Source organism: Dromaius novaehollandiae, chromosome 14 (genome assembly GCF_036370855.1).
Source record: "Dromaius novaehollandiae isolate bDroNov1 chromosome 14, bDroNov1.hap1, whole genome shotgun sequence".
NCBI classification, from domain to species: domain Eukaryota; kingdom Metazoa; phylum Chordata; class Aves; order Casuariiformes; family Dromaiidae; genus Dromaius; species Dromaius novaehollandiae.
Window position 1 is genome coordinate 6,948,195 of NC_088111.1, and position 13,819 is coordinate 6,962,013.

The 13,819-nt window shown below is 52.4% G+C and overlaps 1 protein-coding gene across 1 annotated transcript in view; it reads left to right on the forward strand.

Annotated features, from left to right (window-relative positions):
* ADAP1 (ArfGAP with dual PH domains 1) overlaps nt 1-12,691 on the forward strand; it is an 81,280-nt gene extending 68,589 nt beyond the window's left edge. Inside the window, exons 7-11 of the mRNA XM_064520224.1 lie at nt 2,927-3,010; nt 4,928-4,990; nt 7,180-7,251; nt 7,693-7,921; nt 8,771-12,691. Of these exons, the coding sequence (XP_064376294.1) occupies nt 2,927-3,010; nt 4,928-4,990; nt 7,180-7,251; nt 7,693-7,921; nt 8,771-8,799 (477 nt within the window). The 3' untranslated portion in view covers nt 8,800-12,691. The remainder of the gene's footprint in view (nt 1-2,926; nt 3,011-4,927; nt 4,991-7,179; nt 7,252-7,692; nt 7,922-8,770) is intronic.
* Nucleotides 12,692-13,819: the final 1,128 nt, after the last annotated feature.

The following is a 13,819-nucleotide window of genomic DNA, read 5'->3' on the forward strand; positions in this document are numbered from 1 at the left end:
CTGTCCGGGGCTGAAGCTCCCTCTACAGGACTTCTCCCTCCAGGCACCTCGGGAACAGCCTGGAAAGCTGCAGTGTGCTCCTGCCATCCCCGCTTGCCTTACCGTCGCCCCGAGGATCCTCAGGCGTGGGCTGACTCTCCAAGACAGGCCACCCTTTAGGGTGCAAAACCAGATCTTCGCATCTTCTCCGGACAAGCCAGCAAAAGCCTCTTCCCCAGTGCTCCTCCCTTTCTGAGCGACACCGGGAGCCTTCAGTAAGCGAAGAGGGGACACGAGGGGCCTGGCAGCAGCAGCAGGAGTGACACCTGCGGGGTCCATGGCTGGAGCTCCGGGGATTTTTGAGCAGTCCAGAGTCAGCAGGTGCAGAGAGAAGCTGTATTTTTATCCGGGGTTATTAGTCTGCGACTGGCATGGCGACGTGGGTGGCTCCGGTTCAGGACGGGGGCTGGAAGGGCGGCGTAGCCAGGCATGTGGCATGGGTGCCAGCAGTGGCACTTAAATTGGGAAGAAGCTGAGAGCCTAGAAGAGCCATTTGCAAAGGTGCTGGCAGTATTTCTTTTTCTCTGCTTGCTCTGAGACATAAAGCAGTGAAAGGAATCTCTGCTAATGAGAAGTTATCTGCCTGTCTAAAAACACTGAGCACTTTTATGCTGTTTTAATACAGCTATAATTTCCTCGCTGCACCTGCAGTATTCCTCATAATTATACATGCAGGAAATGCAGTACATTTTTAGCAATCAAGCCTTCTGGGGTTACGTACGCAAGTATAGGTTTGTGGAAAGAAAGTTGGTGTCACCCCTTCCCTCTGGTAATGGGATTAATACTCTGCGAAATGATGAGATGTCTGGAGTCGATGGCGGTTTCACCCCCTGCTTCGCCGCAGGCTGAGCCCCATCCCACGCCGTGGTCAAGGAGGCCTCAGACAAGAAGTCGTACATCAACAGTATAGACATCTGTTTGGTGATGTTTAGATGAGATACAAACATTTTCACATAGCAGCTCATTTTGCATAACCTCCAGCCTGTTTTGGTCATCATTAACTTCAGAGGCCAGTTCCTCCTGCTGATCCTTTCTGCTGCTGTCTGGGGTCTGCTTAGCTGCTGCAGGTAGAGAGGCAAGTGGTGAGTCGAACCTCGGACAAATAGGTCAGCCTTCTCCGAAACATTTGTTTGTGTCGTGTTATGTTTTTTTCCTTCAACTTGAAATACATTAACAAGCCAAAGCAAAGCATCTGACCTTTTAGATGATGGGGATTTGCCCCATTAGACCATTTTTGAGCAATCTCAAATTCGACTCTGTAAAACTGAGATCTCCAAAACTATTTTCCAATCATTTTAAAACATACAAAAATTTAAATCTTACCGGAGGCTGACTTCTACTTTGATATGGTCTTTCCTATGCTACAGCAGCCTCACCTAAAAGAGTTGCAAGTGTTTATTTTAGGATCAAGTCTGGCTCATTGCAAGTGTCCCTGATGTGTGAAGTATGATGCTTCACGTGTATTAATAACCGCCGATAGTTCAGTGCCGGGCTCCTCGCAGCTGAGCGTCCAGGTGCAGACAGCTGTTACACCTCGCTTCCAAAATGCCTTTAATTTGCCCATTCCTTTTGAATGTAAGGCAGTATTTGAAGTGCCCTGTGCAGACCACTTACTCAAAATTAATACGACATTTCTCACTGAAACCTTCAAAAAGACGTCGAGTGCAGTGCAAGCTCTGCGATTCTCACCAGAGGTGAATCAATGGAGGAGTTTTAAACAAACAAGTAAATCACCACTATTTTGGGGGAAAAAAAATCACAACCTGAGAGAGATTCTTGCCAAGGAAAGGAAGAAGTGCCAGCGCATCTGTGAAATTCAGCCGGGACTTCAGTATCGCTATCGATTTTTCACAGAATGCTCTCGGATATGCAGTATAAAGCCCAAGACGGAGAGGCTCGGTCCCTCTTTTAGCAAAACGCTGAGGTATGTTGGTAAGGCCTCAGCATCTGAGTGGGAATCGGGTGCCGAAAGGTCCATCTTGCCTCCTGCCTGCCGGCGGTTTTCCGTTGCCGGAGGGACGGGTGGCCGGGATCTGCTGGGCGAGTGGAGCCGCTGTGCAGGTTTGGGACGCTTTTCTCCGGTTGCCTTCCTCCCTCCCGCCCACAGCCCGTGTTTGCAGGTTGTCCGGCAGCTCCCGGGGCTGCCTCTGGTTCGGTTCCCCCAGTGTGATCCGGGGCGAGACTACAGGTCTGATGGTGAAGGGGGGCGTTAACGTTGGGTGTTGCTGGTGCTAAAGGGCCCTGCACCGTCGCACTGGTGTTTCCCGTGTGCTGACCTGGGCTAAGCAGCTGGTGCTGCTGGTTCCCGGTGTGGAGACTTGAAACAAATGCTGTTTTGGGGAGGTTTGGCAAGAGTCGTCTGCCCACAGGGCTCAACTCATGCCCAGCATGTTCGTTGTCAGCACCAGACCGTGTCGCTTCCCTCCCGCTGTGACCGCTGCGTTGTGGCTGGGAAGCAGAGTGCAAACACCTCGTTCTTTGCAAATAGAAACAGCATTAAAAAATGAGCATCAGCATCAATGTGGAGTCAGATGTGGGAGGTGAACGGATTTCAGATAGGGATTTGATGCTTTTTTTCCCCATTTGGAGATGTGCTGAAGTCCTTCCCTCTCCAGCGACCCCCGGGCGTTCGCTGGGGGCCGCAGAGCTGGGGCAGGTCTGGTGCTGCCCGCGGGGGAGCCCCGGCGAGCACAGCGGCTCGGCGCGCGGTGCGGGTGCTCCTTGCTTGCGGACGCGGGGACCTGGGGTTGATTTGAGAGCCACCGCTAAACTGGGCTCTGTCGCTTGGGACAAAGTGACGGGAGAGATGCAGTGTAGCAGGATCACCTCATTTTGTTGTGTGCCGACTCCGCATTACTCACTGTGCTTTTTTTTTCCCCCGTTATAGGAAATTGTGGATTGGTTCAACGCCATTCGGGCGGCGCGTTTTCATTACTTGCAAGTGGCGTTCCCTGGAGCCAGTGATGTCGACGTGAGTTTTCCCGCATTATTATTATTATTATTATTATTTTTTACCCTACTCATTTTTAGCGCCTGGTTAACAAGCTGGAAAGCTCGGAGAGGGCTCCGTTCTTCAGCGCCTGCCTTGTAATTGCTGCGCTGAAATCATTGCGGTGGGATGCAGAGCCCGCGTGCAGCACCTGTTAACAACGTGCAGCCTTGGCAACTGTGTGTGTGCGTGTGTGTGTGTGTGTGTGTGTGTGTGTGTGTGTGTGTGTGCGCGCGCGCACACACGTGCCCGTATGCCCATGCTCAAACTCAAAATATGAGTCGTGCATATGAGTAATTCCAGCGTTGTTGCCCATACGGTGCCAGAAGCAATACGTGTCTTCGTAAAAGGTAGTTGCTGCGATGTTACAAGCTGTGCTGCAGTAGCTTTGCACGGCGCTGGGGAGCTGCTCGTGCACCCCAGAGGAAGACCAAGGTGGGGAGGAAGGAGAGGGGTCCCGCAGCTGGTATCCAGTCCCCCACGTGAAGGACTTAGACCATTTTATACAAGTAGCTGTGTGAAGTGGGTAAATACTAAAAACCACAACAAGAGATCATTAGCCCACTGTCGCAACACAGTCCCTGGGCAGCGCGGGCTTTCCGTGATCAAGTTTTCCCCCTTTCCGAAGCCTCTGATCAGAATTGGTTGACTCGTCTGCACAGAATTGCTGGGAAAACCCGCAGGCCTAACGTAGCCCCTGTTTTGTCCAGCAGTTAATGAGAAGGTGGATGTTCACCCGCTTGTGCTGGTGGGAGGCGAACTATTGACATTTTTATTTATCTTCCCCTTCTCTTCGATTATTACATGGGGTAGTAGAGGAGTGCGACACTTAGCAGGGTTTAATTTGTGACCTTGAAGAACCGAACAGCCCCTCAAAGCGTTGGGGGCCCGTCCGCAGCGCCGAGCTGGGGTGAGCATCGCCGGGCCACCACGCACGCGGAGGCCGAGCCGCTCGCTGCCTGCCCGCCGGGGACGCGGACGCTCCGGCTCGCTGCAAAGCGGCGCTGTGATTCTCTGGGCTGTTGTATTTTGGGGCGTTTTTTTCTGTTCAAGCACATATCTGCTTGATCAGAGCTTTCTGTTGGACAGAATTACATGTTGCAGGAGTTTGATTCTGAAAGCCGAGCCATTAATAACTTGTTTAAATAAAAGGCAGGAGGCGCGGGAGGGGAGGCGGAGGCGTGTTTAATCAGAGCTGTCAGCTCCGCTGGCTGGTGAGGCTCCCTCGGCTCCTCTCAAGAGACTTTCAAAGGCATCTGCAAAGATCGCACAGCTACTGCCTTGTCTTCGCTGAGCAGTGTTAAAAATGTGCCAGGCACTGGTTATTGTCAGGAATATCTCCAGGAAGGGGGAGTGCACAGGCCTCTCGTGTTAATAGTGTTCTGAAGGCAAAAGGCACGTTGGGGCTGGTGTAGGGGTCTGGTTTGGAGCAGCGGGAGGACAGCCGGCGCCAGGACGAGGCAGGGAGCAGCTCCCGACACCCTCTCAGGCAGGATCCTGCAGAAAGGTCTCCGTTTTTTCCCAGCCCCTTCCTGAGGCAAATCGCCCACCGGGCAATTGCAGCTCAGTTCCCAGGGAACTGGGGGCGGATTTGTCGCCAGAGCAGACCGGCGAAGCAGGATTTGGCCCGGAGGCTCTGTGAAGGCTCTTCACTTCGCTGCCTCGCTGCAGAGATGCTCCATGTTCTGCATCTGCCCGTTTGCCGTAGGCGCCTTAAAGTGTGACAACAGCATTTAACGAGGGCGGTCGCGTGGTCTGGGGCCCGTGTGGGAGCTGCGGCGGGTCCCATCCTCCCACCAGCTCCTTCCGCCTGCCCGCGGCCACCCGGTTTGCGTGTGCCCCCCCCCAGCTCCATCCGTCTAATGCTGCACTCTTTTCTTTCCTGTTCGGTTGCTCCAGCTGGTGCCAAAGCTTTCTAGAAACTACCTGAAGGAAGGGTACATGGAGAAGACGGGGCCAAAGGTAGGATACAAAACATTTCCGCAGTCCCTGTAAAATGTGTCTCCATGTGCGGGGCTGAGAAGGATGCGCTGCTGGGACCAGTTCCCCTTCTCTGGGGGGGCAAAGCCTGGATGCCCCAAACTTGCTCACACAGGAGTCTTTCAAGCTTCCGCTTCCCCCTGCACTCCCAACCCTGCGGTCCAGGGCTGTCGCCCGGGCCAGTCTGGGCGTCGTGTTGCAGAGAGGGAAACGCTGATGTCTGTCCACCCTGGGCTGCTTGAGCGAGGACCTCTGCGAGCTGCACAGCGGCTCCCGAAGTCCCGCACGGGGCGTCACCGCCCGAGCGGGTGACGGCTCCGTGCTTTGGGCACAGTAAGGAGAAGACAAGGGAAGCCATCTGGGGCCAGGCGTGGGGCTGGCATTTGGGCACGTCTAGGCCCTGGTGGCGGGGGCTGTGATTGCCGTCCCTCCCGGAGGCCGTCCGCCTGGTTACCTGCCCCTTCCCAGCCGGCGCTCCGGAGATGCCGAGCCGCAGCCAGGGGACGCAGCATCTGAAAAGCCGTGCTTGAAGGCACTCTCGCGCTCTGTATTAGCAGCAAAGTTGGCCACGTGTGGGCTGCTACTTCTTCTACTTTGCTGTAAGCACGCTGGCCTGGGCCTTACGTGAACGCCAGCTTAGTGCAACTCCTCATCGTGATAAAACCCGATGATACAAATACAGGTCATGCTTATCATGGCAGCGTCCTCGTAACGAGAAGGGAGGGTCGTAGCCCTCCGTTGCGAACGTGGTACCGCTCCTGTGCGGGGGCGGCGGTGGCCCTTGGCCGCAGTAACCCCGCCGATGCTCGCGTGATTTACCCCCGCGAGGTCTGGGTGCCCTGGCAGGCCGCTTCCCTCCCAGCTGCTCTGTGTTACCGCCTGTCTTCAGATGCGCAGAGCAGCTCCTAATATGGGCTCAGGCTGGGGACTTCTATTCTCTTTGTTTTTTTTTTAAAGCTGAATTCATCGTTTCAAACTCGGGAAAATGTTTCTACCAATGCCAGAGTCGGTCTCTAAATTGACCTTCAAATTCTTTCCTCATTTTAAACGGGAAAGGGGGAAGGGAGAGAGAATGGTCATAGATGAGGCTCATTTTGGAAGTCCCGACCAGCTAAAACTGTTTGCAGTTACTTTTGTGTCCTGCTGAAGCCCATTTGGTGAGCAGTCCTCTAGGACCTGGGCAGGCCAGATTTGCGCTAGAGAGACGTGCTCTCACAGCCAGAAAGCCGCAGAAAAATGCATCCCCGGCATGAAAGGGAGCAGACCGCAGCCGTCCGCCTGCTTCTTCCCGCAGTCTCCGGTCCCCGCGAGCCGCTGCCCTGCGAGGTGGAGCCCCGCGTTGACGACCAGCGCAGCTGTGCTCCGTGGTTTAGCCGGAGACCCAGGCTGAGCCTGCAGGCCGGTCACAGGGACGGGAGTGAGCAGGGCCTCCGCCTCGCACCCCAATGCTCCTGAGCAGCCGCGCAGCCTTGGCAGCGCTTTGCAAAGCCCTGGCCCGGCCCCGTCCGTGCTGCGGCTCTGCTTTCCCCCCAGGCTCGGGGCGGCCAGCCCGGGAGCGTGGCCCGGCCGAGGTGTGAGCTTTGCAGGGGGCTCCGGTGCCTGGTTTCTTATCGGGAACCTGAATCTGTCAACAGAGAGATCAGGGCAGTGCGGGACGGAGAGGGGCAGCCTGCAGCTTGGCGTATGCTGTAAAGCCCGGTCTGGAAATGGCCTTTCCCCTGGTGCTTGTGCACCTTCACGTGGGTAAGGGGTGTTGCTTTTTTCTTCGTATCCTTTGTGCACACATAAATAATGGCAAACTCCATATCTAAAGCTCTGAAATTGGGGATGTTGCTGAGGCCAAGAAGCAACAGTAAGTGGGGATGAGGTACAAGCCAATATTTTGAGTTTGTAAGTAAACATAAAGAAACCCTAGAGCATTTTGCAGCCAAACCTACTCCACTCCCCCAGGCACTGACAGCTATTGTAAGTCCGGTTTATGCGGCCGTCCCGGGCCCTGGCTGCACTGGCTCGGGTGGGTGCAGAAATCGCCTTTTGTGAATCCCCCCGGCCCATCCGGGTCCCCGGATCGGCCTCAAACAAGCCCAGCACCCCGATACTCCTGCGTTGTGTCTAACAAGAAACGAGCTGTTTTGTTTTGGTGTGTAACTTACCACCTTTTGACTCTTCAGCAAACAGAAGGATTCAAGAAACGATGGTTCACCATGGACGACCGGAGGCTCATGTACTTCAAAGATCCCCTGGTAAGGGAAAGGAGCCTGGGCTGTCGGCAGGAGATGATAACCTGCAGGAAAGCTCAGGCTGATCGGAGCCCCAAGAGGCTCTGTTAGGTTGCACCTGCCTGGTGTCAGTGCGAAGTAACCTCGTGCACAGTTGTTTGCTGAAAGTGCTTTGGAAACGCCATGCCCTGCTCACAGCTTTTTCTGTGGCTGGAATTTGAATCCCCTGATGCTGGGGCTGGAGGGGATCACACATGCGGTGGGCCTGGTGGTGGGATCTGTATGGAGCTGGAACTGGGCTCTGAGATCACTGGCGTTTGTGGTGTCCGGCCCTGGGAGAAAGGCTCGCGCACTGCATTTTGCTGCTCCCGCCTCTGGCTGCGGTGCAGATGCCAGCTCGCAGGGTGAGCCGTGTTCGAGCTGCCGTTCGCGAGCCCTCCTGCCTCACTACGTGCTGTTTTCTAGGACGCCTTTGCTAGAGGGGAAGTGTTCATCGGGAGCAAGGAGAACAGCTACAAGGTCCTGGAAGGGCTCCCGCCATCCACGCAGGGGAATCACTGGCAGCACGGGATAACCATCGTCACCCCCGACAGGAAATTCCTCTTCGCCTGCGAGACAGAAGACGACCAGCTGGAATGGATTACAACCTTTCAGAAAGTTATAAGCAGGCCGATGCTGCCTCAGGAATACGCAGGTGTGTTTTCTCACTAGGCCTGGAGAACAAACTCGTCCCATTTATTTCCCGTTAGAAAACAGGATGAACAGGAAGGGGGATCGGGGTGGAACGACTCCTGCTTCTCCCTTAAATTCAGTCTGAATGGAGAAGCCCTTCCCTTGCCCGGGGATGAGGCAAAGTCTGTCCAAACAGTCAGGGGTTCATATTTGGAAGAGGAGGACAGTATCTCGCTGCTTCCCTCTTACCATGAAGGGTTCATGCGCATGCCCTGCCTGGGGCGATGTCCACGGTGCTGCAGTAAGGATGATCAGTCCCTCAGTTATGAAGAGCAGCAGCAGGCCAAGGACATGGAAAAGAAATGTGCCCTCTCACGCCGGTGGGGACTTGCTAGTCCAGGATGGGCCCTTGGTGTGGAAGGGGTATGAAGGAGGGTCTGTCGGGCTTTAGTGCCTCTTTGCCTCATCAAAGGGTATCTGCTTTGCTCAGAGTTCGTGATTTACCAGTTCATCCTGCCACGAGTTCAGTGCTGAGCAGCATTTCGGCTGTGGGACTCGGGTGTAGACACTTTAGAGCTCAGGTAGGCCAAGGCTGTGACACAAGCCCGGCACATCTTTGTGAGCAAGTACAAATTGTGGCAGTGGTGTCGTGGTTTGCTGCGGATAATCCCAACAGGATAACGGCAGTGAAAGACGTGCTGTGCTGGCCTGGGCTTCGTGTGTGTTCACGGTTGTACGTGAGCAGGCCTGGTGCAGATGAGTCCTGGCTAGCGTCCGTCCACAGGGTGGGCTTGTTTGGTGGGCTGACTGCCTGCCAGGTGTTGTCTTGGTCCTTGTTTTAACTTTGTTTCCTTTATGGTCTTTGTTTCAGTGGAAGCCCACTTCAAGCATAAACCTTAGATGGGACTGGGCAGACCTGAGGAATGAGCTTCTGTTTACAACACAACATGGTTTTATTTGAAATGCTAAAAATAATTATTAATGATAATAATAATAACAACAATAATAATACTTCCCTTTCCCCTCATCATTGACTTGATCATGTTGGAAGCCAAGAAGGACAGCCGCAAAATGTCAGAGAAGATGCTGGTCAATAACAGAAGTCATTTCTCTGGCTGCGCTGTGTTTCCAGCAGTGCCCTGGCTCCTCCAGAGGCCTCATTTCCACGTGCAGCCGTTTTGTGTATCCCACCGCAGTAGGTAATTCCCGCAGAGACCGCACGTGTCGGGGTAGGCGGCTCTCAGTGACGTGCCACCAGACCGGCCTGTGGGCCTGTGCTAGCCTGTAGTAACACACCCGGTCCCAAGTGCGGGGCGAAGCGGGTTTTAGACCACACTTCCCAGGATGCTGAAGACTGCGCCAGTGGCTCATCTCGGGGCACAGGGCTTTCTCTGGAAACCTGCTCCTTGGCTGGTGCAAAACCAAAAGGGTTTCCTGTGGAAACTGGTAACTTCTGGAGGAAAGGAGAACACGCCTTTTTTCTTCTATCCCATCTGAACACCCTTTCCGAAGCATTTCAGCAGCTGGTTAGTTGGCTGGTGAGTGGGGTTTAGTAACCTGCTTTTTCTCCTCTGCAATCTTTTGTTAATTTAGATCAGGGATGGATACAACCTGGTTCAGGTTTTGGATCTGAACTTCCCAGAGCTCTGAGCCACCTGGGCTGGTGCCAGGGGGAAGAGGCAGCGCTGACCTGGACCGGGACCTCCTCGGACGCTCTAACTCGTCCTCTAGGTTAGGCTGGTTCAGTCGGTGCAGTAACTGCTCTCAGGTGAGCCGATGTCCATGCTTTGGACATCCACAGTTCGGCCGGGTTCTCCCTGACAATCCCACCTCTCCACTAGCGTTTTCTCTTGGGAGACAATGATTTCCTGAGACTGTGACATCCTAACGGGATACAGAGCATGAACCTAAAACCGCAAAGGAAATAAATACCGTCCATAAATGTAGGGAACCACAGCTGTCAACCAGAGGAGGAGTTTGTAGGTGACTGAGATGTGTCAGAAGGCAGCATTACATGTTCTGTTGGCCCACGTGGTTCAGACTCCTTAAAAAGCAAGGAAGAAATGTAGCATCTTAGAGCAGCTTCAGATAAGGATCCTGATAGGAAGTTTGCCTCCATGTTATTCCTTGTGGACAGTATTTTCTGTGCAGTGCCCCAGCCGCTTTTGTCTTTTCGTCCAAGTTGGTGGCAAAGTAAGTGATGTGTTCTGCCTTTGCAAAATGGGCAATTGGAAATGGTGTTGGTTTTTGATGGGTGGCTCAGGATGCCCATCCTCTGGAAGGTCATGGCTTGAACGTGTGATTTCATGCAGGTCACCCGTTTGCCTGTATGCACATTTGGGCCTGGTTCACCCGTTGAAGTGGATCTTCTGTGTTACTGATGCCTGTCCATGGTCTTAACATGCTAGCTTTCTCATGGCATGGCTTTAGATATAGAAGGGCTGAACTGAGTGCGGTACTAGCTAACAAGGAACAGGCCCGTGAGCGGTCCCAGCCAGGTGGCTTTTCAGTTTGCTGTAGGAGCACACAACTGCCAGGACTTGAAGACTGTTGCATGTGCACCTCTTAGGAAGCTCAGACAAAACCGGAGTAGTTCGGCTTACATGGTCTCATGATGTGTAAATGTTGCTAAATCCTCCAGATGTCATAGAGATAAATTATAAATAAATTACTTTAATGTGGGTGAACGTCACACCTTGTTAGTGATGGTAATGTTATATATAGGCTAGTTTCAAACAGGATTTAAAAATAACAGAAATTTGTGTTGTTGGCCTCATTATCTGCTTACCAAAGTGCACATCCAAAAAGTGTCCCTTACCAACAGCGAAATGTCAGCTCCAAGGACTTTGCTCAGTGGATTTGTCTGGCAAGCGGAGGGGGAGGCAGGCCTGTCTGGGTGAGCAGGATGATGTACAGAGCGTGTCTGCTACCCCCTGCCCCAAGTGGAAGGGGAAGATTCAGCACCTGGTCAGAAGTGAGCCTCAAGCATAAAAATGAACCCGTCAGCAGGCACTCGACTACGCATGCCCAGGGTGGCCTGTGGTGGTCACGGAGAGAGGAGCGTGACAGCCGGGAGGACGGAGCGGTGCTCCGAGTGCAGCCGTGCTGGGAGGAACCGTGGCCACAGGAGCTTGCTGTGAAAGAGGTATGTCTTGCACAGCCAGTGTTGGAGCCAGCCCTGCAGGGCCTCGGAGCAGGCGTTTCTGCCCTTTCACCTCTGTGCTGAGCTGATGATCCCCAGGTTGGTGCTGTGGTCTTGTCCTCGGTTGTTGGCCTCAGCGGTGAAGCCCAGTATGATGCCCAGGTGCCACTTAGATGCTGCTGCGAGGGCAGTGGAGCTGCGCTTGGCTTCGTGCAGGCTGGTCCCCTGCAGAGCAACTATCACTGCATCGTGCTGGGAGCTGTGCTGGACCGTGGGAAAGGCATCCTGGAGCCCAAGGCAAGAGAATCTTGCTGTGCCTAGAGGAGCAAGAGGAAGAGCTCGAAAGCCCAAGGTGGGCAGCCAAAAGGACCATGCGGCAGAGTTGAGGTGAAGAGAAATGAAGGGACTAGTGCACTAGGAAGGGCTGGTTTGGCTTGGCATGCTCTGAGCAAGCCTTCAGCCCCAGCATGCCTCCCCTCAAGTGCTGCAGGGCCAGCATGGGTTTGCCTGGAGGGGCTGGGAGCCCGGTGGCCGGCATCTGCGTGGAAGGGCCGTGCCAGGAGCTTCGCTGAACCTGCTCCCAGCAACTCTCCCAGAGCCTGTCCATCAGGGGTGTACATCTGTCCAGCATTGATGCTGCCCTGAATCACACCGAGGAAAAGGCTCAGACACCCAAGGTGGGTTAAAGCAAAGTTTCCTACAGCCTGCCCTTCCCTGCTCCCAGGTATGAGAATGGGAAAAATCGGTAGTTGGCCCCAGATGGACAGCAGGACTCTCCCTCAGCTGCTGGGGGACCTTGGGCTCATGGTGGTGGTGAAATGAAGGCACCAGCTGTTTGGGGCAGGGGGTAACGGGGAGCCTTGGCTGCACAGTCCCTGCAGCTTTGTGGCACAGCCGGGTCCCTGTGCAGTTGCCTGGGGTGGTGTCTCCAAGCAGGAGACGGGGAGAAGGCTTGAAGGCCAAGTGCTGCTAACCACCGAAGGTGGTCATGCCAGATTACCTGGCATGACATGGTCGCTATCCCAGCCAAAGGGCAGGGATCACTGCCAGGTATTTTGTAGCCATTTTGCATTGTCACATCGGTTGAAAAGTTGGACTGGCTCAGTGGGACGAGGCAAAGCCCCAGCTTGGGCTGCGGGATTTGCGCTTCAGGTTCACATATGCCAACAGGCCCTGTAGAACCACTTCCAAAACCCTCCAGTGGTCACATCTCCTTCAAACACGTCCTACTCCTCTGGCCGATGATATATTGCTTCTACAAAAAAAGGTTGTTGCACTTTTTCAATACTTCTCTTAATTTTTTTTCTTGTTAATTTTTTGCAAAAAAAAAAGAAAAAAAGCTGCTTAAAGTGACATTTCAACAATGTTTTGACCGCTGTAATTCCTGCAGTCAGAGGTTGTTGTGAATGAGGAAGTTCTTGGCCTGTCAGTCCAAGAACTGTACAGTACATGCTAAATTTTTACCTGAAAAAAAAATTACTGTGTCCAATAAGTAACAACAGAACAATACATTGAACTGTCCGATGCATTTCTTAAGTTGGTGTTTGTAAATGAAAGCCACTGTATCAGCTGTATACATTTGTTATGTCACTGGTAAGAAAACTGTGGTACTAAATGTCATTCAATTGAATAAATTATTATATCAAATCAGTAGAAGTGTCATGTTCAGTTGGAGTAGCACTGAGCCAGAGTTTTAAAGAGGGAAGGAAAAAAAACCCCAGAAACCAACAACCCAGAAGTAGATGAGGTTCAAGTAGGTGCCATGCTGGGCTGGCATCCCCCCTACCCCTTCCCACCAGCAACCAGCAGGGATGGAGGAAATGGACACTGGGGGAAGCCTTCATAAAAAATGTATTTTATCTAATTATTTATAAAGCTGTTTCATATAAACATTTTATTTACACACACGCACACTTTATATAATTAGCTATCTAAATCTAAATGTTTCATATAAATATTTTATACTTACCTTGTGTATATATATGTAATATACATTTATGTGTATATGAGTGCATATACACACACACAGAAATGTACACATATACATGGGTATATGTATGTACTCATGTTCATGTGTGTATATATAATTTTAATGTGTATGTGTGTGTGTGAATATATCTACATGTATGTGTGCACGTGTGTGAATAGTATTTATAGTTTTATGTAATACAATTATAGTATATAACAGTTATATATGTATTATCTATAATATATAAAATAGCTATCTCTCGAGATTTTATATATATATATATATATATATATATATATATATATGTAAAAAACATAAAAGTAGCTAGTAAAAAAAGAAACCCTATAAACAGATACAAAGCCATAGCTGTACACATGCCCCTGCCTCCAGCTGCTCTTTATTGGCTCGCATACAGGACTGCAGCATGGCTGCACATTGCATCTTGCACGCACCTCCCATGCACTGATGCTGTTCACCCCCATCTCAGACCCAGCTGCTGAACGGCAGCCGAAGAGCAGGAGAATGATGGTGGCAGCACCACGAGAAACGCTGTCCTGCTGGGCGCAGGGCTGGGATCAAGCCAGCACGCACACAGCTACAGCACCGCCGTGTCCTACAGCATGGCAGAGCCGAAACCCCAGCAGTCACTTTTAGCTGTATATGCGGCACACAGGAGAGGCCACTGCTGCTCCTGGACACTTTAACCGGCCTCCTGGACACGGGACAAGGCTGCTTTCTGCTTGCTTTGTATCAGATGCACATTACACTGAGGACATCAAAATGGTAATTAGCTTAGTTATCATCAAGTT